Source organism: Nerophis lumbriciformis, linkage group LG07 (assembly GCF_033978685.3).
Source record: "Nerophis lumbriciformis linkage group LG07, RoL_Nlum_v2.1, whole genome shotgun sequence".
NCBI classification, from domain to species: Eukaryota; Metazoa; Chordata; class Actinopteri; order Syngnathiformes; family Syngnathidae; genus Nerophis; species Nerophis lumbriciformis.
In genome coordinates this window covers 27,253,484-27,275,597 of record NC_084554.2, presented here as the reverse complement: position 1 = coordinate 27,275,597, position 22,114 = coordinate 27,253,484, and the positions used below count along the sequence as shown (strand labels likewise).

At 40.3% G+C, this 22,114-nt stretch overlaps 1 protein-coding gene across 7 annotated transcripts in view; it reads right to left on the bottom strand.

Annotated features, from left to right (window-relative positions):
• Positions 1-22,114, bottom strand: part of ctnnd2a (catenin (cadherin-associated protein), delta 2a) — a 723,152-nt gene that overhangs the window by 146,584 nt on the left and 554,454 nt on the right. For all 7 annotated transcript variants that reach the window (XM_061965552.2, XM_061965556.2, XM_061965554.2 and 4 more), the window contains exon 15: positions 7,104-7,290. In XM_061965552.2, the coding sequence (XP_061821536.2) occupies positions 7,104-7,290 (187 nt within the window). The remainder of the gene's footprint in view (positions 1-7,103; positions 7,291-22,114) is intronic.

The window sequence follows — 22,114 nt, the reverse complement described above, 5'->3', positions numbered from 1 at the left end:
TTAACTTATTTAAAAATGATTTGTCTGTAAAAATGATTCCTTAAAGTATAATCTGTGCAATGAATGTCAGAAATCTTGCAACCTTTTGTCTGTGCCCCAATTGAGTGTGCAGAGTTTAAGATCCTTCACTTTCTGGCAGTAAGTCAGGCTGGTAACCATAGCAACAACTCATCTACTTATACAAGTCCTCGGTATTTTCAGACTTTCTTTTTTGATGCATTGTGCTGATAAAAGGTTCTTCTGGGTTGTCAAAGCACATCAAAAAGCAACATCCATCCAACAAGATGCTAGAAGAACGTCTACTAGCTCCGAGCGGTATAGGTCACCTTTGATCTGTGCAGCCCAAAATGCAGCACTTGAGACATTGCTTTTCTAATGTAAATACTAAATTATTCCAGTTTTATTTCAGCACAACATTAGCCCCTTCGCTTGATTATCTATAATTCATGAACACTGTAGACTTTATATCGCAGTTTGGACATTGATCCTTACTTTTTGCACTTTGCAGAACTGCCCTCAAGCTCTTTTGACTTTTCCGAGTTTGTGAACATTTCTCAAAATGATTTCAAGGCCAATGTTCTTGTATTCTATTTGTGATTGTTCAGAATTGCACTCAACATTTAGTGTGACATTTTGATGGCAAAAAAACACAGCAAAGATCATATTTTAGAACGATTTGAAGGAGTTTTGTATAGGTTATGTATCACCATAGCGCGTTTGTTCTCAAAAAGTGGGGCGGGCACTTTGTGGAGGAGCACGGTGCAATGCCCGGGGTGTACTTTATCAGTATCATGCAATATCATATTTCAATGATACTGCCATTAATCCCGCCCGGCTTCCTCATTTTGACTAAACAAATAAAAAATCAGCACAAATTGTTTTATTCATTATTGTTTTGTTGGTTAAAGTGTTTCCATTTGAAACAATTAGAATGTATTATTATCATTTATTGAGATTGTTTAATGTAATTTTTCAGTATCAAATAATTCAAGTCGGTCAAAAAATGTTTGTAGTTTAAATAAGGATTAGATTTTTTTTATTTCAGGCAAATTAATGCACTTTAAATCTCTTATGTTATAAACTAAAAAACAACTTTGTAAAGTTCTTCTTTGTTGTAAGTTGATCTATATTTGTTTTTCTGTCTTCCTTAATGCTAATAAGAATACATTCTTATGCAGAGGTGTACTGTACTTATGAAAAATTTATAGACACATGATATTATTTATAGTCATGGCATATAGTGGGGGGATATTTCATTTTTTATTTTCTTCTTTGGCACAGAACATAAGTGCTGCTGTAATGGAAGTCTTTAAATAATTTAAGAAAGTTGTAGCATCCATCCATTTGCTACCGCTTGTCCATGTCGGCGTCGTGGGGGTGCTGGAGCCTATCCCAGCTGCGCTCGGCCAGTAGGCGGGGTACACCCTGGACAAGTCGCCAGCTCATCGCAGGGCCAACACAGACAGACAACATTCACTCTCACATTCACACACTAGGGCCAATTTAGTGTTGCCAATCAACCTATCCCCGCGTGCATGTCTTTGGAGGTGGGAGGAAGCAGGAGTACCTGGAGGGAACACATGCATTCACGGGGAGAACATGCAACCTCCACACAGAAAGACCCCGAGGATCGAACCCAGGACCTTCGTATTGTGAGGCACACACACTAACCCCTGTTCACTCTGCTGCCCAGTTGTAACATTATGGACAAAAAAAACCGGGGATAAATCAGGAAACACGCGAGTAGCTATTGTTTTACATTGAATGTAAAATGCAAATAAATCAAAATGAAAGCTAAAAAAAAGGTTTGGATATGTTAATAACTTCCTAACTTGTGTTAAAATGCCATTTTATCAATTTTAAAACGGACTATGGTCAAGAGCGACTCATTTTTATAACATTTATTTTCGTAACTTACTGTATTTCAACCAAAAAAAATTGAATATACTTGTTGTCAAAACATGACTAATACTATGTTGCTTTTCACAAGTCATTTTGTATTAGAACATTTTTGTTCATCTGTATTTCAGTGTATATTTTTTGTGGTGTCTACATATTACACTTATTTATTCAGTCATTGGTCGAGCTAAGGATAATATTTTAATATTGTTTTTAATATTGTTGTGCAGCACTTTGGAAACATTTTTGTTGTTTAAATGTGCTATATAAATAAAGTGGATTGGATTGGATTATTTACTTTTGATAAACAAAATTCTGTCACAGTCTTGATAAACATATGAAGTGTTCTGCCTCTTATTGATATCTACCCAATCAGATAACGCATCAAAAAATATTTAATTTAATACTTAACTTCACTACTAAGGAAGTTCAAGTAACTTTTATTCCAAATTATTGTTGTGTTGTGACATATTGTTTTTCATATAAAAGCTGCAAAACAATATCTTATTTTTTTCAAATCCAATGACATTTTTAACACTCGTAGAGTTCGGCATACCGAAAATGTAAGACTTTTTTTAAATTTCTAATTTACTTGAAATATTTACCATAAGCACAATAATATACATCATTTAACACAGTGGTTCTCAAATGGGGGTACGCGTACCCCTGGGGGTACTTGAAGGTATGCCAAGGGGTACGTGAGATTTTTTTTTAATATTCTAAAAATAGCAACAATTCAAAAATCCTTAATAAATATATTTATTGAATAATACTTCAACAAAATATGAATGTAAGTTCATAAACTGAACATCAAATCAAGTAGGCTATTCCATTCATTACCATAAACCCAGAGTTTCCCCCATGCCATGATGGTTTGACCCTAACTGGCGGTGCCACACGGCACCAACTGTCAATCAACTATCGATGTAGAAAACAATGGAGGCTTGGTTAAAGCGTAGCAGTAATGCAGCTGAGACATGTGGACATGTTTCATAAATATTGATGTTAAAGATTTCTTTTTTTGTGAAGAAATGTTTAGAATTACGTTCATGAATCCAGATGGATCTCTATTACAATCCCCAAAGAGGGCACTTTAAGTTGATGATTACTTCTATGTGTAGAAATCTTTATTTATAATTGAATCACTTGTTTATTTTTCAACAAGTTTTTAGTTATTTTTATATCTCTTTTTCCAAATAGTTCAAGAAAGACCACTACAAATGAGCAATATTTTGCACTGTTATACAATTTAATGAATCAGAAACTGATGACATAGTGCTGTATTTTACTTCTTTATCTCTTTTTTTCAACCAAAAATGCTTTGCTCTGATTAGGGGGTACTTGAATTAAAAAAATGTTCACAGGGGGTACATCACTGAAAAAAGGTTGAGAACCACTGATTTAACACACACAAACACGCACACGCACAGATGATTGCTTAAAGCAGCACACATGACAGGACATGTCCCAATAATTCCTTGTCAAAAGTTTATACTTTGACAAAAAATGTTACTTCCTCAATCCTGCATGTTTCAATCCTTAGTGCCGTGCCATATTTTATTATTGTCAATAGTGTTGCGTTTTCTTCTTCGTTTTTTTGTTACTGGTATAAAGCACCCACATATGTGGTCCTCTCCAAGGTTTCTCATAGTCATTCACATCCCTTATGTGGGCTCTGAACCGAGGATGTCCTTGTGGCTTGTGCAGCCCTTTGAGACACTTGTGATTTAGGGCTATATAAATAAACATTGATTGATTGATTGATTAATTAAAAAAAAAAACTTTTCACATTGTCTTTATGGGGTATTGTCTGTAGAATTTTAAGGATACAAATTAATTTATTTGATTTTGGAATAAGGCTGTAACATAAGAAAATGTGGAAAAAATGAAGCGCTGTGAATAATTTCCGAATGTACTGTATCTTATACCAGTGGTCCCCAACCACCGGTCCGGGGACCGGTACCGGTCCGTGATGCATTTGATACCGCACAGAGACGTTAAATAATTTATAACCGACCGCAATTTCTCCTACTTAACTTTTGCCAGTCCCACCAGACACACCAAAAAGCTTGTTAATAGATGTATTATAAAACTCCTAAATGGAAGTTGGCATTTGTTACATATTTGTTACATGGGATAATGCACATTAATAAACATATAAAATGTAAAGGTGCCAAATCGTAGCCAAAAGCTAGGTTCCATCTGCGGTCCGCGGCAGGTTGATGACTTAAGATCAGGGCATACATCCATCCATCAATCTTCTTCCGCTTATCCGAGGTAGGGTCGCGGGGGCAGAAGCCTAAGCAGGGAAGCCCAGACTTTCCTCTCCCCAGCCACTTCGTCCAGCTCCTCCCGGGGGATCCCGAGGCGTTCCCAGGCCAGCCGGGAGACATAGTCTTCCCAACATGTCCTGGGTCTTTCCCGTGGCCTCCTACCGGTTGGACGTGCCCTAAACACCTCCCGAGGGAGGCGTTCGGGTGGCATCCTGACCAGATGCCCGAACAACCTCATCTGGCTCCTCTTGATGTGGAGGAGCAGCGGCTTTACTTTGAGCTCCCCCCGGATGACAGAGCTTCTCACCCTATCTCTAAGGGAGAGCCCCGCCACCCGGCGGAGGAAACTCATTTCGGCCGCCTGTACCCGTGATCTTGTCCTTTCGGTCATAACCCAAAGCTCATGACCATAGGTGAGGATGGGAACGTAGATCGACCGGTAAATTGAGAGCTTTGCCTTCCGGCTCAGCTACTTCTTCACCACAACGGATCGATACAGCGTCTGCATTACTGAAGACGCCGCACCGATCCGCCTGTCGATCTCACGATCCACTTTTCCCTCACTCGTGAACAAGACTCCTAGGTACTTGAACTCCTCCACTTGGGGCAGGGTCTCCTCCCCAACCCGGAGATGGCACTCCCACCCTTTTCCGGGCAAGAACCATGGACTCGGACTTGGAGGTGCTGATTCTCATCCCAGTCGCTTCACACTCTGCTGCGAACCGATCCAGTGAGAGCTGAAGATCCTGGCCAGATGAAGCCATCAGGACCACTTCTTCTGCAAAAAGCAGAGACCTAATCCTGCAGCCACCAAACCAGGTCCCCTCAACGCCTTGACTGCGCCTAGAAATTCTGTCCATAAAAGTTATGAACAGAATCAGTGACAAAGGGCAGCCTTGGCAGAGTCCAACCCTCACTGGAAACGTGTCCGACTTACTGCCGGCAATGCGGACCAAGCTCTGACACTGATCGTACAGGGAGTGGACAGCCACAATCAGAGAGTCTGATACCCCATACTCTCTGAGCACTCCCCACAGGACCTCCCGAGGGACACGGTCAAATGCCTTCTCCAAGTCCACAAAGCACATGTAGACTGGTTGGGCAAACTCCCATGCACCCTCAAGGACCCTGCCGAGAGTATAGAGCTGGTCCACAGTTCCACGACCAGGACGAAAACCACACTGTTCCTCCTGAATCTGAGGTTCGACTATCCAGCGTAGCCTCCTCTCCAGTACACCTGAATAGACCTTACCGGGAAGGCAGATCAGGGCAGATCAGGAATAAAGTGACCATAGTAGTTAATTGATGGAGAAGTGCTTAATTGTTGCATATAATAATTGTGCTGAATACCCATCTCCTTTGGCCTAGTAAGTTAAAGTCCTGGTATTATTGCTAATCGTCCTATTACATAAGTAGTTAGCAATAACGGATGTGTTTGCGCATGTAAAATTGGACCAAAAAAGCTAACATTAGTGTATTTATGTATGAAATATTGCACAAAATATGAATACATAACTTTTAGAAACCTATTGGAGCTAATGTCAAGTATTTCTAACTTTCTTATATTGTATATCCATGCTCTTGTTCTCAAATGTGATTCATCACCTGCAACCCATCAGATACTAAAGCCAAAACAAAGCCTACTACTAGCAACAATTAGCAAAAAACAAAAGTCTAAGGAGAGTTTTTTTGCAAAGGGAACAGGCCAGGGGCTCCCACTAATTGAACGTTATGGTGAGTTTTTTCATGTATTAATTTTTCATGCACTTATTTGCTATATCTATCTGCCGCACGTGGAAGGCTGGTCCGTGAAAATAATGCCTACATTAAACCGGTCCCTGGTGCAAAAAAGGTTGGGAACCCCTGTCTTATACTATTGTGCAAAGTATTACTAATTTTTCCCGTAAAAGACCGTTCTAAATTTTCAATCATTTGGCAAGAACCCTGGAGAATAGGGATGTCCGATAATGGCTTTTTGCCGATATCCGAGATTCCGATATTGACCAAACCCTTAATTACCGATATCAACCGAAACCGATATCAACCGATATATACAGTCGTGGAATTAACACATTATTATGCCTAATTTGGACAACCAGGTATGGTGAAGATAAGGTCCCTTTTAAAAAATAAAATAAGTAATAAAATAAGATAAAATAAGATAAATAAATGTAAAAAAAAATATTTAATAAAAAGAAAGTAAAACAATATAAAAACAGTTACATAGAAACTAGTAATTAATGAAAATGAGTAAAATTAACTGTTAAAGGTTAGTACTATTAGTGGACTGTATCCCTTGCAGACTGTATTGATATATATTGATATATAATGTAGGAACCAGAATATTAATAACAAAAAGAAACAACCCTTTTGTGTGAATGAGTGTGAATGAGTGTAAATGGGGGAGGAAGGTTTTTTGGGTTGGTGTATTAATTGTAAGTGTATCTTGTGTTTTTATGTTGATTTAATACAACAACAACAAATAAAATAATAAAAAAAACAAAAAAAAAAAACGATACCGATAATAAAAAAAACGATACTGATAATTTCCGATATTACATTTTAAAGCATTTATCGGCCGATATTATCGGACACCTCTACTGGAGAACCTTGAAGAACCCTGCACTAGAGTGATACAGTGCAACATAAATAATGGACTAATCAATATGCACACCCATCCATCTATATTAAACAAATACAGTACGGTGAATATACATGACAGTAAAAAGGTTGTATACGCCGACTAATGGGAATGTGGTGCTTGCTGTAAAAGTAAAAAATAGATAAAGCTGATAAAAATCATGTGTGCTGCTATAGCATGACTGCAAGCAAGCAAATCTAATTTAAAAACAGTAAACACATGCAAAGTCTAGCGTAAAGACACAGGAAGGAGTAAACATTTATTGATCGTGTTGTGTGTGCCGTTTTTACCTGAGACATCCCGTAGCATTGCGCAGCACCTGCGAAGTATGAAGCTGGAGCTTGCGGTCGTCATGGTGACTGGGGGAGGAGTCCCAGTTTGAATGGGGGATGATGACACTGTTGGTCAGAACAGCCAGGGCATCTTGGATGATTGGCATCTTCAGTGCGTCACATGACGACAGGTTCCAAAGCACGCCTGCACACAAAAATAGTTTTTAATTTATTCATGAAAATGACTCATTCCAACCAGAAAATTGGTTCATTTCGTTTAAATAGCTGCCTTTTAAAGCTTACTCGGGGTTCAGGCTCACGAGGAAAGGGCAGAACTTTTCAACTCACTTCTGCCGCCATGACATTTAGAAACACATGTTTCAAGGAATTTTAAACAGGTGCCGGCATTAACCTCTCACAGGAAACGTGGTTGATTGAACCTTTTAAGGACGGAAGTTGGAGCGCGACACTGTTGACGGATTCGAAAACTAAAATGCCAAAAATATAAAAAATTGCAGCATATTTTAAAAAAAAGTTGTGATGTTTCAAGGCATTTGTTTTTCAAAACACTGAAAAAAATTTAGATTTTATGAATTTGATATCAATAAGTCTTCCTTGTAACCTTAACCTCATTAAAAATACCACACACTTAAAAGTACAAACTAGAAGGCAGTCATACTCAAAGCTCATTGTCAAATTACTGAACTGAAAATTACAGAGAGAAACACCACCAAAGGCTTCTTTGTTGTCTGCTGTCTACTCTGTTGTCCAAAAGTTGCAGACATTCTCTGTGTATGTTTTACGCTTGAAACATGTTTTTCCATCCTAAACATTCATTTATGTTCCGACACGTTAAGAGCGTATGTAAACTGTTGAGAGCAATCTATTGCGGTGAATAGTTTAAAATTATATACATTTATATAAATTATAAACGATAAGGGATTATCGTCACACTTCAACTTCTCTAACATGTAAATGCTGCTTCTTTACTAGGTCGGCATTGCAAATGAGAATATCTTTTTTAATTGCTATACCCTGGATAAATGAGGGTTGAATAAATAGATAAATACATGTAAACCAGGATGTCAATGTTTATATACTTTAAACCAGAAAGTTTAGCGCTGTATACAGGAACAGGAAGCAGATCTAAGCCATGCTGGAGGATGCCAACTTTGTCGTTTGAGAGAAAAAAAATAAAATAAAATAAAATAAAAGAGTTGAAATATCGGTACACGTTGTTGTTCCTGCTTCTTCTCCACAAGGACCAAACACAAGTTTTGGCTGGCCGCCAGTCAAGGATGTACCCCGCCTATCGCCCGAGTCAGCTGGGATAGGCTGCAGCTTTGAGGATAAGTGGTATAAAAAATGTAGGGATGGATTAAATACTTTTTAATTAGTTAATACATACTAATATGTTGATCATTTACATAGTTTTTGAATTGGTTTGCTATCTTCAGACCTTACAATAACTAGATGATTATTATACAATCGAAAGACTCCAAACCACACAAGTGGACCTGGAAAAAATTGTCTCCAAAAGTCAAATGAAGATTTGCATATTTGGCCATTATGCATGGTGTTTAGTTATTAAAGGCTAAAAAAAAATGCTGTGCATATTTGCAGGAACACAATGTTGTTTTCAGTTATGGGGTGGATACAATTGGCTTGAGTACAGGGAGGCGTGGCTTGAAGGGATTAGATCCATGTTTTGGGGTAACATGAATACATGGGTGGGAAACCAAATTGTTCAATAAGTTATTTTATGCACAAAATAACCAAATCAACATTAAAAAAATCACAAAACAAAACTATGATTACTTTCTTTTAAGATTGCGTGATTATTTGGTTTAAGTCCTCTAAAACAAAAGGCATGGATGCGAGCCATTGCGCCAGCTGGGATGTTCATGCCACAAAAGTGTTATGTCAACAACATCGCCGCCTTGAAGTGAAGCACACGTGTCTTTTTCCATCCATCCATCCATTTTTCTACCGCTTAATCCCTTCGGGGTCGCGGGGAGCGCTGGAGCCTATCTCAGCTACAATCGGGCGGAAGGCGGGGTACACCCTGGACAAGTCGCCACCTCATCACAGGGCCAACACAGATAGACAGACAACATTTACACTCACATTCACACACTAGGGCCATTTTCTTTTCCTTGCTTGTGATTTGTATTGCCGTGTGGAGGGCAACTCTTCTGTCCACCTGCATCCAACTGCCCGTCGGCACATTTAACTGTTGATTGGTCAGCTGCTGCACGCTGTCAATCATAGCGGTGGTAGCGCAGTGTCACGTTAGCAAGGAGCGGCGGCCAATCAGCAAGCTTGTGGGCGGTCTAAAGCTTGGAAACAAACTTCATCTCGAGTGGCCGCTTTCTGCTTGGCGAGAGTGCTTGGCTCGTCTCCATTCAATGGAGTGTAACATTATTTTTGGAGGGTAGAAAGTGCAGGTGATGTGTCCCCACCCCCAAATTATGTCCCTGCATACTTATCAACATTTCAGCTTTTTCTTATTACAGTATGTCTGTTGGCCAATTTTATGCAGTTTTCTTGTTTTCAATGTTTATTTTTATCATAATCTGCATCCATTGTGTCCTTGAGCAAGACACTTCACCCCTTGCTCCTGATGGCTGCTGGTTAGCGCGTTGCATGGCAGCTCCCGCCATCAGTGTGTGAATGTGTGTGTGAATGGGTAAATGTGGAAATACTGTCAAAGCGCTTTGAGTACCTTGAAGGTAGAAAAGCGCTATACAAGTATAACCCATTTATTATTTATTTATTATGACAGTTTATTGGTTTTTGTGTTGTTTTCCTGTGTTTAGTGTTTCTTCCTGTCTTTTTGGTTATGTCTTGCAGTAACTTCACAACTGTTCTGAGCGCTATTCTTCACACTTGATGTTTAATAGTGTTAAGGGGACTCGCCTGCCTCTGATCACTAATCAGGAGGGTTTATTGGTTTGTGTCGCCTTCCTTGCAACACTGGTTTGTTTGTCTATTGTGACGAACGTTTATGGTGTGCTTTTTTGTTTTTTTTTGCTCATTAAACCTTTTTAACTGCACATAGCTTCCTGTCTCTGCATCATGGGGTCACGCCAACTACAGCCATAGGAGCTCCTGACAATTTGGCCTCTAAAAAAATAGCCAGGAGCCACATGTGAACACTGGTGTGCACTTTGGACAGCACAAGCTTACTTACATGTATTTCACGTTGATGACTCATGACTGCTGCGCCAGGTCCACTACTAACCACATTGTGAAGTATGCAGACGACACGACAGTAGTGGGCCTCATCCGTGACAACAACGACATGAACTACAGGGAGTAGGTGAAACATCTGGTTGACTGGTGCAGAACCAACAACCTGGTCCTGAATGTCAACAAGACCAAGGAGATCATTGTTGACTTCAGGAAGCACCAGTCCAGCCACGCTCCACTCTACATCAACAGCACAGCGGTGGAGATAGTAAGCAGCACCAAGTTCCTGGGGGTGCAGATAACTGACAATATAACCTGGTCCCTACACACCGGAGCTCTTGTAAAAAGAGCTCAGCAGCGCATGCACGTCGGATGAAAAGAGCACAGCTCCCTCCCCCCATTCTCAGCACATTCTACAGAGGCACTATAGAGAGCCTGCTGACCAACAGCATCTCTGTCTGGACTGGAGCCTGCAATGCCTCAGACTGGAAGTCTCTCCAGAGAGTGGGGAGGACGGCGGAAAAGATCATCAGGACTCCTCTTCCTCCTATCCAGGAGATCGCAAAAAGCCGCTGCCTGACCAGGGCTCAGAAAATCTGCAAAGACTCCTCCCACCCCCACCAAGGACTGTTTTCACTGCTAGACTCTAGAAAGAGGTTCTGCAGCCTCCGAAGCAGAACCTCCAGGTTCTGTAACAGCTTCTTCCTTCAGGCCATAAGACTCTTGAACGCATCATAATTAAATTATTCCCTCAACTCACCCCAAAATGGATTAACTCGCTGGAATAAAAAAGACAATATAACATACATCCATAAACGTGGACGCATGTGAAAACGTGCAATATATTTATCTGTACAGTAATCTATTTATTTATTCATGTATATTTATATATATTTATTTATTTTATATATATATTATATATATTATTTATATATATTTATTTATTTATATATGCACCTTATTGCTTTTTTATCCTGCACTACCATGAGCTTATGTAACGAAATTTCGTTCTTATCTGTGTTGTAAAGTTCAAATTTGAATGACAATAAAAAGGAAGTCAAAGTCATTCCATTGGGAAGGCGAAATGACAGAAGACTGTCTCCATGCCAGGTTTTGTTTTCTTTTGCTTAATATGACTCCCACTAGTCGAAGGCTGGGCTTCGCGTTTTTGGAGTTGCTCTGCACGGTTCCATACCTAACCTTTCAGGGCAATGCATACTCCCCAGGTTTGTCAATGTACCCTGCATGTCTGTATATCCGCTATTCCGGAGAATACTTTGTCTTTCGTTTATTTGATCAGCGAGTAAATGAATGGGGCGAGAAACACTTCCTTCACTTGTAGCCTTGTATTGCATATATTTTTTATTTATCTTGACTCTTTGGAACTCAATTGTCACGTGGGGGGGTCGCAGCTCACTGCAGGGTCGTTCTCCCGGAATGCAGAACGGACAACTCCGGACAAAGCGTGAAGGTAGGAGTATGATTTATTGTCATAAATCATAGCTTAAACCAAAAACAGGAAACAAGCAAAAGGAAAGTGTGCCGTTCGCACGAGAACCTAAAGAACCACAACTTAGCACTGGAATCATGACCTAGAAAACTTACTAGCTGTGGCATGAACAAACAAATCTGACGTGGACCAGGCATGAAGCGAACAATGATGCCAGGCCGACTGACTGGCAAAGGCAGGCTTAAATAATGCCTCTGATTAGAGACAGGTGAGCGTCCCGAACACCAGAGGCAGGTGAAAACAATAAGTAACCATGGTAACAAACAAGGGTGCACAAAAACAGGAACTAAGGGAGTCCAAAACTAACAGAACATAACAAAAACATGATCCGGACCACGGATCATGACATCAATGAGAATAAAAACACAAAAAAGTTGTATGTTGCCATATGAAATTTGGGCCTTGTTCACACTGCCGGTCAATACCGATTTTTTTGTCTGACCTGTATCAAATGTTTTCTTGTCCGTGTGAATAGTGCAATTTCAGAATTTTTAATATCCGTCCCAGGTCTCTTTCGCATGTGGATATAAATCGAATATACATGTGAAGCGTCCTTAATGTGAACACTCCCGCGCTCAGGTCGCATTCATCCGACCAGAACGTCATCAAAAAGCGAAAAGCATTGTAATTATTCACCAAAATAGACGGTTACAAAATAAATAGTTGACAAATGAGCAAAAAACAGGTAAAAATACAAACCCCAAAACCAGTGAAGTTGGCACATTGTGTAAATTGTAAATAAAAACAGAATACATCCATCCATCCATTCATTTTCTACCGCTTGTCGCTTTCGGGATCACAGGGGGTCGCTGGAGCCTATCTCAGCTGCATTCGGGTGGAAGGCGGGGTACACCCTGGACAACTCGCCACCTCATCGCAGGACCAACACAGATAGACAGACAACATTCACACTCACATTCACACACTAGGGCCAATTTAGTGTTGCCAATCAAACTATCCCCAGGTGCATGTTTTTTGGAGGTGGGAGGAAGCCGGAGTACCCGGAGGGACCCCACGCAGTCACGGGGAGAACATGCAAACTCCACACAGAAAGATCCCGAGCCCGGGATTGAACTCAGGACCTTCATATTGTGAGGCACACGCACTAACCCTTTTGCCAATGATTTGCTAATCATTTTCAACCTATATTCAACTGAATAGACTGCAAAGACAAGATACTTAACGTTCGAACTGGAAAACTTTGTTATTTTTTTCAAATATTAGCTCATTTGGAATTTGATGCCTGCAACATGTTTCAAAAAAGCTGGCACAAGTGTCAAAAAAGACTGAGAAAGTTGCTCATCCAACACTTATTTGGAACATCCCACAGGTGAAGAGGCTAATTGGGAACAGGAGGGTGCTATGATTGGGTATAAAAGCAGCTTCCATGAAATGCTCAGTGATTCACAAACAAGGATGGGGCGACGGTCACCACTTTGTGAACAAATGCCGAACAGTTTAAGAACAACATTTCTCAACCAGCTATTGCAAGGAATTTAGGGATTTCACCATCTACCGTCCGCAATATCATCAAAATAATTGCATCTGAAAAGCTTGAAAAATTGGTCTCAGTTCCCAAACGTTTACTGAGTGTTGTTAAAAGGAAAGGCCATGTAACACAGTGGTAAAAATGCCCCTGTGACAACTTTTTTGCAAGGTGTTGCTGCCATTAAATTCTAAGTTAATGGTTATTTGCAAAACAAGTTTCTCAGTTCGAACATTAAATATCTTGTCTTTGCAGTGTATTCAATTGAATATAAGTTGAAAAGGATTTGCAAATCATTGTATTCTGTTTTTATTTACGAATTACACAATGTGCCAATTTTACTGGTTTTGGGGTTTGTAATATGTTTCAGGAACTCACATGTAAGCTTTAACACTCCTGTCTTCGACTGCTCGCCCACACACACGCTCTTCAAGCAGAAATCGAAGCAAAATATCCCGTCAAACTGTCAGAGCCAAAATACTTGTCTTCTCCCTGCTTAATCTTTTATGCGCAATCATTTGGTTCAGAAAATGTTGACTTTGATTGCACAAAATCCTTGACCTGGCCACAAATGCACCAGTACTGAGACCAACGAGAGTGGAAGCCATGTTTAGTAAACATGGCAATGCATGCGATGTCATGATGTCATGTCCGTGTGCGGGTCAGATTGCATTCACATTAGAAATCAAATTTTTTTTGTAATGTGAAAGTCCACTAAAAAGACCTGATGTGACAAAACAAATCCGAATTGGACATCTGAAACTGCATTGTGAACTTAGCCTTCGGATGTCTTTTCAGCCATCTTGAATTTAAAATGTGATGTGGTATATGCTTCCTCCACCACTAATTGACAGAATATTGTCCTCATAAGTGCAAACCAGGGTCTTGTAGAGAAAAATGTTGTATATTGGTCTACACAACCAAAAATGTGATGTCCACATATACTATATTGTATAAGTATTTGGCTACCTGCCTTGACTCACATATGAACTTGAAGTGCCATCCCATTTCTAACCCATAGGGTTCAATATGATGTCGGTCCACCTTTTGCAGCTATTACAGCTTCAACTCTTCTGGGAAGGCTTTCCACAAGGTTGCGGAGTGTGTTTATAGGAATGTTCGACCATTCTTCCAAAAGTGCATTGGTGAGGTCACACACTGATGTTGGTCGAGAAGGCCTGGCTCTCAGTCTCCGTTCTAATTCACCCCAAAGGTTTTTTATCGGGTTCAGGTCAAGACTCTGTGCAGGCCAGTCAAGTTAATTCACAACGGACTCTGTCATCCATGTCTTTATGGACCTTGCTTTGTGCACTGGTGCACAGTCATGCTGGAAGAGGAAGGGGCCCGCTCCAAACTGTTCCCACAAGGTTGGGAGCATGGAATTGTCTAAAATGTTTTGGTATCTTGGAGCATTCAAATTTCCTTTCACTGGAACTGAGGGGCCAAGCCCAACTCCCGAAAAACCAACCCCACACCATAATTCCTCCTCCACCAAATTTCACACTTGGCACAATGCAGTCCGAAATGTACCGTTCTCCTAGCAACCTCCAAACCCAGACTCGTCCATCAGATTGCCAAATGGAAAAGTGTCCAGACAACGTGTATCCCCTGCTCTACAGGCCAGTGGCGACGTGCTTTACACCACTGCATCCGACGCTTTCCATTGGACTTGATGTATGGCTTAGATGCAGCTGCCCGGCCATGGAAACCCATTCCATGAAGCTCTGTGTACTGTACGTGGGCTAATTGGAAGTTTGGAGCTCTGTAGCAACTGACTGTGCAGAAAGTCGGCGACCTCTTTGCACTATGCGCTTCAGCATCCGCTGACCACTCTCTGTCAGTTTACGTGGCCTACCACTTCGTGGCTGAGTTGCTGTTGTTCCCAAACTCTTCCATTTTCTTATAATAAAGCCGACAGTTGACTTTGGAATATTTAGGAGCGAGGAAATTTCACGACTGGATTTGTTGCACAGGTGGCATCCTATGACAGTTCCACGCTGGAAATCACTGAGCTCCTGAGAGCGGCCCATTCTTTCACAAATGTTTGTAGAAACAGTCTCCATGCCTAAGTGCTTGATTTTATACACCTGTGGCCGGGCCAAGTGATGAGGACACCTGATTCTGATCATTTGGATGGATGGCTAAATACTTTTGGCAATATAGTGTATGTGGACACCACATCCTAGGAGGTACCGCATGGGACTTTTGAAGTTCCGATGCATAGCACCACCTAAAAAAAGCGCCATGACTGTGATGAAACCCATAAAAAATAGATTGCTAACAAGAGGGGACACAAGAGAGAGACGCTGAGTAATGATTTAGTCAGGCAGGAACAGATTGGGACAAAAGATAAGTCCCTTTGTCATGCCACATTTTTACCAAGCTGCTATAAAGTCAGCGTGTCTCATGCATCTGTCACCAAACTCACACGTCACACATGCGAATGACAGTTTTAGAACAAGAACCCCGCAGAGAAACACATTGGGAATGCTTCATTGCAGCTATGAAATAAGTCGGAGAAGACATTTACATGCACCCCAATGTGGTCACACAGTTATTGTTGACTGAGTAAAACCTGAACACACAGACTCAACAATGTTGTGTTTAAACGTGCTACAATGAAAATCCCTACAGTTACGGGTGGAACATGACCAAGAAGTCACTAGTTATATGGTGACAACATATGTTGTTCAAACAGGTACAAAAGTGTACACAAACAAAGAGTACAGCGGCTGAAATGAATGTGTGTGGATCTGACAAATAAAAACAATGAGGGTGACAAGAATGACCTTCGCTGCGGTTTTGCACCAGTCAAGTGCTCGATCCTTTCGTGCACGTTTCCATGGCAACCTTTGGCATCAATTTGCGCTAATCGGCCCCTTGTTTGAGCCATCAAGCATGTCTTTTTCCTCGCTCTCTTGTCACGAGCGCCTGCACGAGTTAACACACTCCAGTCACTAAAAACGTCTACAAAATAGGATTAAAATTTGACGATGCAGCATTCCCTCGCCTCTTGGCGATTCACTTTAAAAACTTTTAAAAAGGGAATATAAGTATTTTTATATGAATGTGCTATAAATCTATTTGAGCGTCAAGCCGGGGAGCCGACCTGCTTCGTAACTGCAAGGATTAATTCTCTCCGTGCAGCTGCACGGAGGATTGATTTGGCTGTTTAGATCTCTAGTAACATGGAGGCTTGTCTGTGCGAATGTCGGTAGAGACACGTCCACTTTGTTTGAGATCTACAATACTTGTCACCCCAAGAATTGGAGACTAAGTTAATCGTGAGTTCTTGTAAGATTCACGTTCTTAAAATACAGCATTTTAATTTATATAGTCCTACTATGTTGTCCAAAACACTATGTGCCTAAAGCTTCTGATATACAAACCCCGTTTCCATATGAGTTGGGAAATTGTGTTATATGTAAATATAAACGGAATACAATGATTTGCAAATCATTTTCAACCCATATTCAGTTGAATATGCTACAAATACAACATATTTGATGTTCAAACTGATAAACTTTTTTTTTGTGTAAAAAATCATTAACTTTAGAATTTGATGCCAGCAACACGTGACAAAGAAGTTGGGAAAGGTGGCAATAAATACTGATAAAGTTGAGGAATGCTCATCAAACACTAACTTGGAACATCCCACAGGTGAACAGGCAAATTGGGAACAGGTGGGTGCCATGATTTGGTATAAAAGTAGATTCCATGAAATGCTCAGTCATTCACAAACAAGGATGGAGCGAGGGTCACCACTTCGTCAACAAATGCGTGAGCAAATTGTTGAACAGTTTAAGAAAAACCTTTCTCAACCAGCTACGGTCCGTAATATCATCAAAGGGTTCAGAGAATCTGGAGAAATTACTGCACGTAAGCAGCTAAGCCCGTGACCTTCGATCCCTCAGGCTGTACTGCATCAACAAGCAACATCAGTGTCTAAAGGATATCACCACATGGGCTCAGGAACACTTCAGAAACCCACTGTCAGTAACTACAGTTGGTCGCTACATCTGTAAGTGCAAGTTAAAACTCTCCTATGCAAGGCGAAAACCGTTTATCAACAACACCCAGAAACGCCGTCGGCTTTGCTAGGCCTGAGCCCATCTAAGTTGGACTGATACAAAGTGGAAAAGTGTTCTGTGGTCTGACGAGTCCACATTTCAAATTGTTTTTGGAAACTATGGACGTCGTGTCCTCTGGACCAAAGAGGAAAAGAACCATCCGGATTGTTATAGGCGCAAAGTTTAATAGCCAACATTGGTGATAGTATGGGGGTGTATTAGTGCCCAAGAAATGGGTAACTTACACATCTGTGAAGGCGCCATTAATGCTGAAAGGTACATACAGGTTTTGGAGCAACATATGTTGCCATCCAAGCAACGTTACCATGGACGCCCCTGCTTATTTCAGCAAGACAATGCCAAGCCACGTGTTACATCAACGTGGCTTCATAGTAAAAGAGTGCGGGTACTAGACTGGCCTGCCTGTAGTCCAGACCTGTCTCCCATTGAAAATGTGTGGCGCATTATGAAGCCTAAAATACTACAACGGAGACCCCCGGAGTGTTGAACAACTTAAGCTGTACATCAAGCAAGAATGGGAAAGAATTTCACCTGAGAAGCTTAAAAAATGTGTCTCCTCAGTTCCCAAACGTTTACTGAGTGTTGTTAAAAGGAAAGGCCATGTAACACAGTGGTGAACATGCCCTTTCCCAACTACTTTGGCACGTGTTGCAGCCATGAAATTCTAAGTTAATTATTATTTGCAAAAAATAAATAAAGTTTATGAGTTTGAACATCAAATATGTTGTCTTTGTAGTGCATTAAATTGAATATGGGTTGAAAACGATTTGCAAATCATTGTATTCCGTTTATATTTACATCTAACACAATTTCCCAACTCATATGGAAACAGGGTTTGTAGAATCTAAGCCCCAGAGGAAGCCGCTTACCATCGCAAAACAAAACTTAAAGCTCCTCATTGGTATGCTAAAAGAATGTAGCTTAATTACGCGAGGCTAAATGCTCATTTATCGAGTTCATTCAACATCTAAATGCATTTTGGATTGTTTTCTGCATGTTAAAATATAATCGTTCTCTAGTTAAATTGTTTTATGTTAACATTGCGGGTGCCTCGAACAGATTTTTTTGGATTTACATGATTTTTTATGAGAAAAATAGTTTCAGTTTCCATACGAATCAGTTTTCAACTGACCATTTGGAATAGATTAATAGCACTGTAGTGAAGTGTAGTGATTCAAGAATGTAGAGTCAATTTCCACACAAATTACTGTATTGACCAGAATATAAGACAACGCTAAATACAGTAAAATACTCCTTGTCGTTATCCATTTTGGGACAAATATTTGGGGCAAAAACAAAGAAAAAACAAATTGATAAAGAACTAATAAAGAATATCACATTTTAATTTGATTATCTTAAAATTTGAATTTGCACAACCTTGGAGACACTCCTTTCATTTGGGTGTCTGTTCCTCCCTCTGGTATGTCCGTGAGTGCCAGGAAGAAACACTCCCCTTTTGATTTGCATGTACCGTCTAAAAGACCACAAATAAATGGTCTTCCAAGGAAATGGAGAACTATTTCAACATAAGTGTTTTGATATAAGAGCTGTCTCTTGGATAACTGTTATGCTTTCAGCTGCAAGCATTAGTTGGTGTATCAAATGTCACAGTGAAACACGTAAGATCCGACCAAAAGATCTGGTCTTGCTTGCTCTAGCATATAAAGTAGGAAGGGGATTCATATGGCACTATTCGTTGCGGTTTACCTGACACATGAAACGTGACAAATTGGGGGGTGTCCTATAGACTTTGGCCGCCAGATGTGTTGAATATTTTAAAATGTGTTTTGTGGCAACTTTGACCACAGCGTCACTGGCTATGTAGAGTTGCATCATTTTTTAGCAGACTGCAATGTGAAATGATTAACCGCCCCTCTTCCTCTCACACGAGATCCACCCAGGAATGGGGCCATATAATTTTCTTCCCTACTGTAGCTAGAGATCAACATAACTTTGTTTCCAACCAAAGGAAGGAAGAATGTGAGTGTGCATAAGAGAGCGGAGAGTGGATTCAATTAAAAAAAGAATAAATAACTAAAGAAAGAAATATTGGAATCAAAATGATGTGCGAACGTGTCGCCAGCTTGGCAAAGCAATTTGGGCGCATCACTGCTAGCTTGCAGTCTGCTCCATACTGGAGCAGAATGAGTCTAACCCTACGGACATTTATCCATGAAAATATTTAAAAGTGGCTGATGGTGTGTTTGACGGAGAAGCAGCTCGAAGGAGATACCATAGAAACCCACTCTCCCATGTACACTATTATTACATGAATTCATAAAACTACTGTAGTTGTTAGTAGCACATTATGTTGTATTGTTTTTATATAATATTTATTATCTAAAAGTTAGATTTTCCTTTTATAAAGGCATGTTGCATGATATATTGTTCCGTTTTGAGGGTGCCAATCACCAATACAATTTTTGTTCAATGTATTTAAATTAAAGACATCAATTTTAGATACAAAAGTTTTGAGTTAAAGACCAATTAAGCTAATAAATTGAGATATTACTGTATTTTAGGGTCAATATGGTATTCAGCCAATCCCTACCAAATACAGTCCATTCTAGCCACATGTAAACTTTGTCTGTAGGTAATTAACAACTTTTTGGATCTCAATTATCAGTGAAATAATCGTATTTGCTAATGTGGTAAAACATTTTCATTATCATTTACAAAACCCAAAACCAGTGAAGTTGGCATGTTGTGTAAATCATAAATAAAAACAGAATACAATGATTTGCAGATTATTTTCTTTTCAACTTATGTTCAATTGAATAGACTGCAAGGACAATACATTTAATGTTCAAACTGAGAAACTTGTTTTTTTTTTGCAAATAATCATTAACTTAGAATTTAATGGAAGCAACACATTGCAAACAAGTTGTCACAGGGGCATTTTTACCACTGTGTTACAGGGCCTTTCCTTTTAACAACACTCAGTAAACGTTTGGCAACTGAGGAGACCAATTTTTGAAGCTTTTCAGGTGGAATTATTTCCCATTCTTGCTTGATGTACAGCTTAAGTTGATCAACAGTCCGGGGTCTCCTTTGTCGTATTTTAGGCTTCATAATGCGCCACACATTTTCAATGGGAGACAAGTCTGGACTACAGGCAGGCCAGTCTAGTACCCGCACTCTTTTACTACAAAGCCACACTGTTGGCTTGGCATTGTCCAGGGGCGTCCGTGAGAAAGACGTTGCTTTGATGGCAACATATGTTGCTCCCAAACCTGTATGTACCTTTCAGCATTAATGGTGCCTTCACAGATGTGTAAGTTACCCATGTCTTGGGCACTAATACACCCCCATACTAATACACCCACTGATGCTGGCTTTTGAACTTTGCGCCTATAACAATCCGGATGGGTCAAATGAAGAGAATAATTTCGCCACACCTAGTGTGTGTGTGACAATCATTGGTACTTTAACTTTTGTCTTTGCAGTCTATTCAATTGAATATAAGTTGAAAAGGATTTGCAAATCATTGTATTCTGTTTTTATTTACGATGTACACAATGTGCCAACTTCACTGGTTTTGGGTTTTGTATATGCAGTTGGTGTATTTGTGGTATGACTTTTGAATGCTTCTGATTGGCTAAAACGAGTGTTATAGTGCCACCTGTTGCTTTGGCACGCAAATGTAGTTTTTTTTTTATATTTTGTGTTTACTTTCGAACGCCATTGGTGTAGAAAGAGCTCTTTTTTAAACCAGAAAATAGGAGGAATGTGGCTATATATCCACAACAATGTCGCCATGGAGGGCATTGAACGGATGTAAGGACAACAAATGTAGGTCAACACTCTTGAGACACTCGAACGTGTGTTTTTTGAAAGGTTAGCGATGTCGGCGTGTGATTGCAATCAGGTTGCAGCCATAGATGGGTGCAAGCAGGCAGAGAAAAAAGAAAAGAAAAAAAACAGAGGCTGCAGTGTTTTTTGGGACAAGGACATATAGCGTCACGATGGCCAAATTCAGGTCGGTCACACACTATCGCACACACATCTGCCTGCTCAAGAAACATGGATCTACTATGCTCCACTGAGCCCACAGGACCCTTAGAGTTATGGCAGTCAGGTGACCAACAGACAATGACATCATTCTGGAGCTTTTTGTGCGTGTGTGCCAGCTAGAAAGTGTGTGTGTGTGTGTGTCTCTGTGTGTGTGTGTGTGTGTGTGTGTGCACTCCTTTATCTTGTCCTCTCTAATCCCTCTCTCTCACTCGGCTCCAGCCGGGTCCCTCCAGACACATGACAGACAGTTTCCAAGGAGCTTGGTGGTTTGGGGGAAATGTGGAGATGATTGCATGAATTCATGAATAAATGAGAGTAAGACTTGTAAAAAGGAGGGAGGGGGGACCAGGCAACCAGGCCTTTTAGGACTCAAGTGGTAATGTTTTATTAAACAGCCTTCATTACGCGGCCGCGTGTGAATTAGTTAGCCGGAGGGTCGGAACCTTCTGATGAACAGAAGTCCAAAGATGACGACTTAAACAGCAAACGTGTGCACGGAAACCCCCAAAAAGAGAATTCAAGAGAAGACACGTTAGCGTTGACAAAGTGGTTGGCGGCAGGTGGCTAACTTGAACCTTGTGATATTTCAGCGCTTTTAGAGTTTGGATTATAATTCAGAACAAATGTGGTCCACACCAAAAATTACAATTTAAAGGCCTACTGAAACCCACTACTACCGACCACGCAGTCTGATAGTTTATATTATCAATGATGAAATCTTAACATTGCAACACAT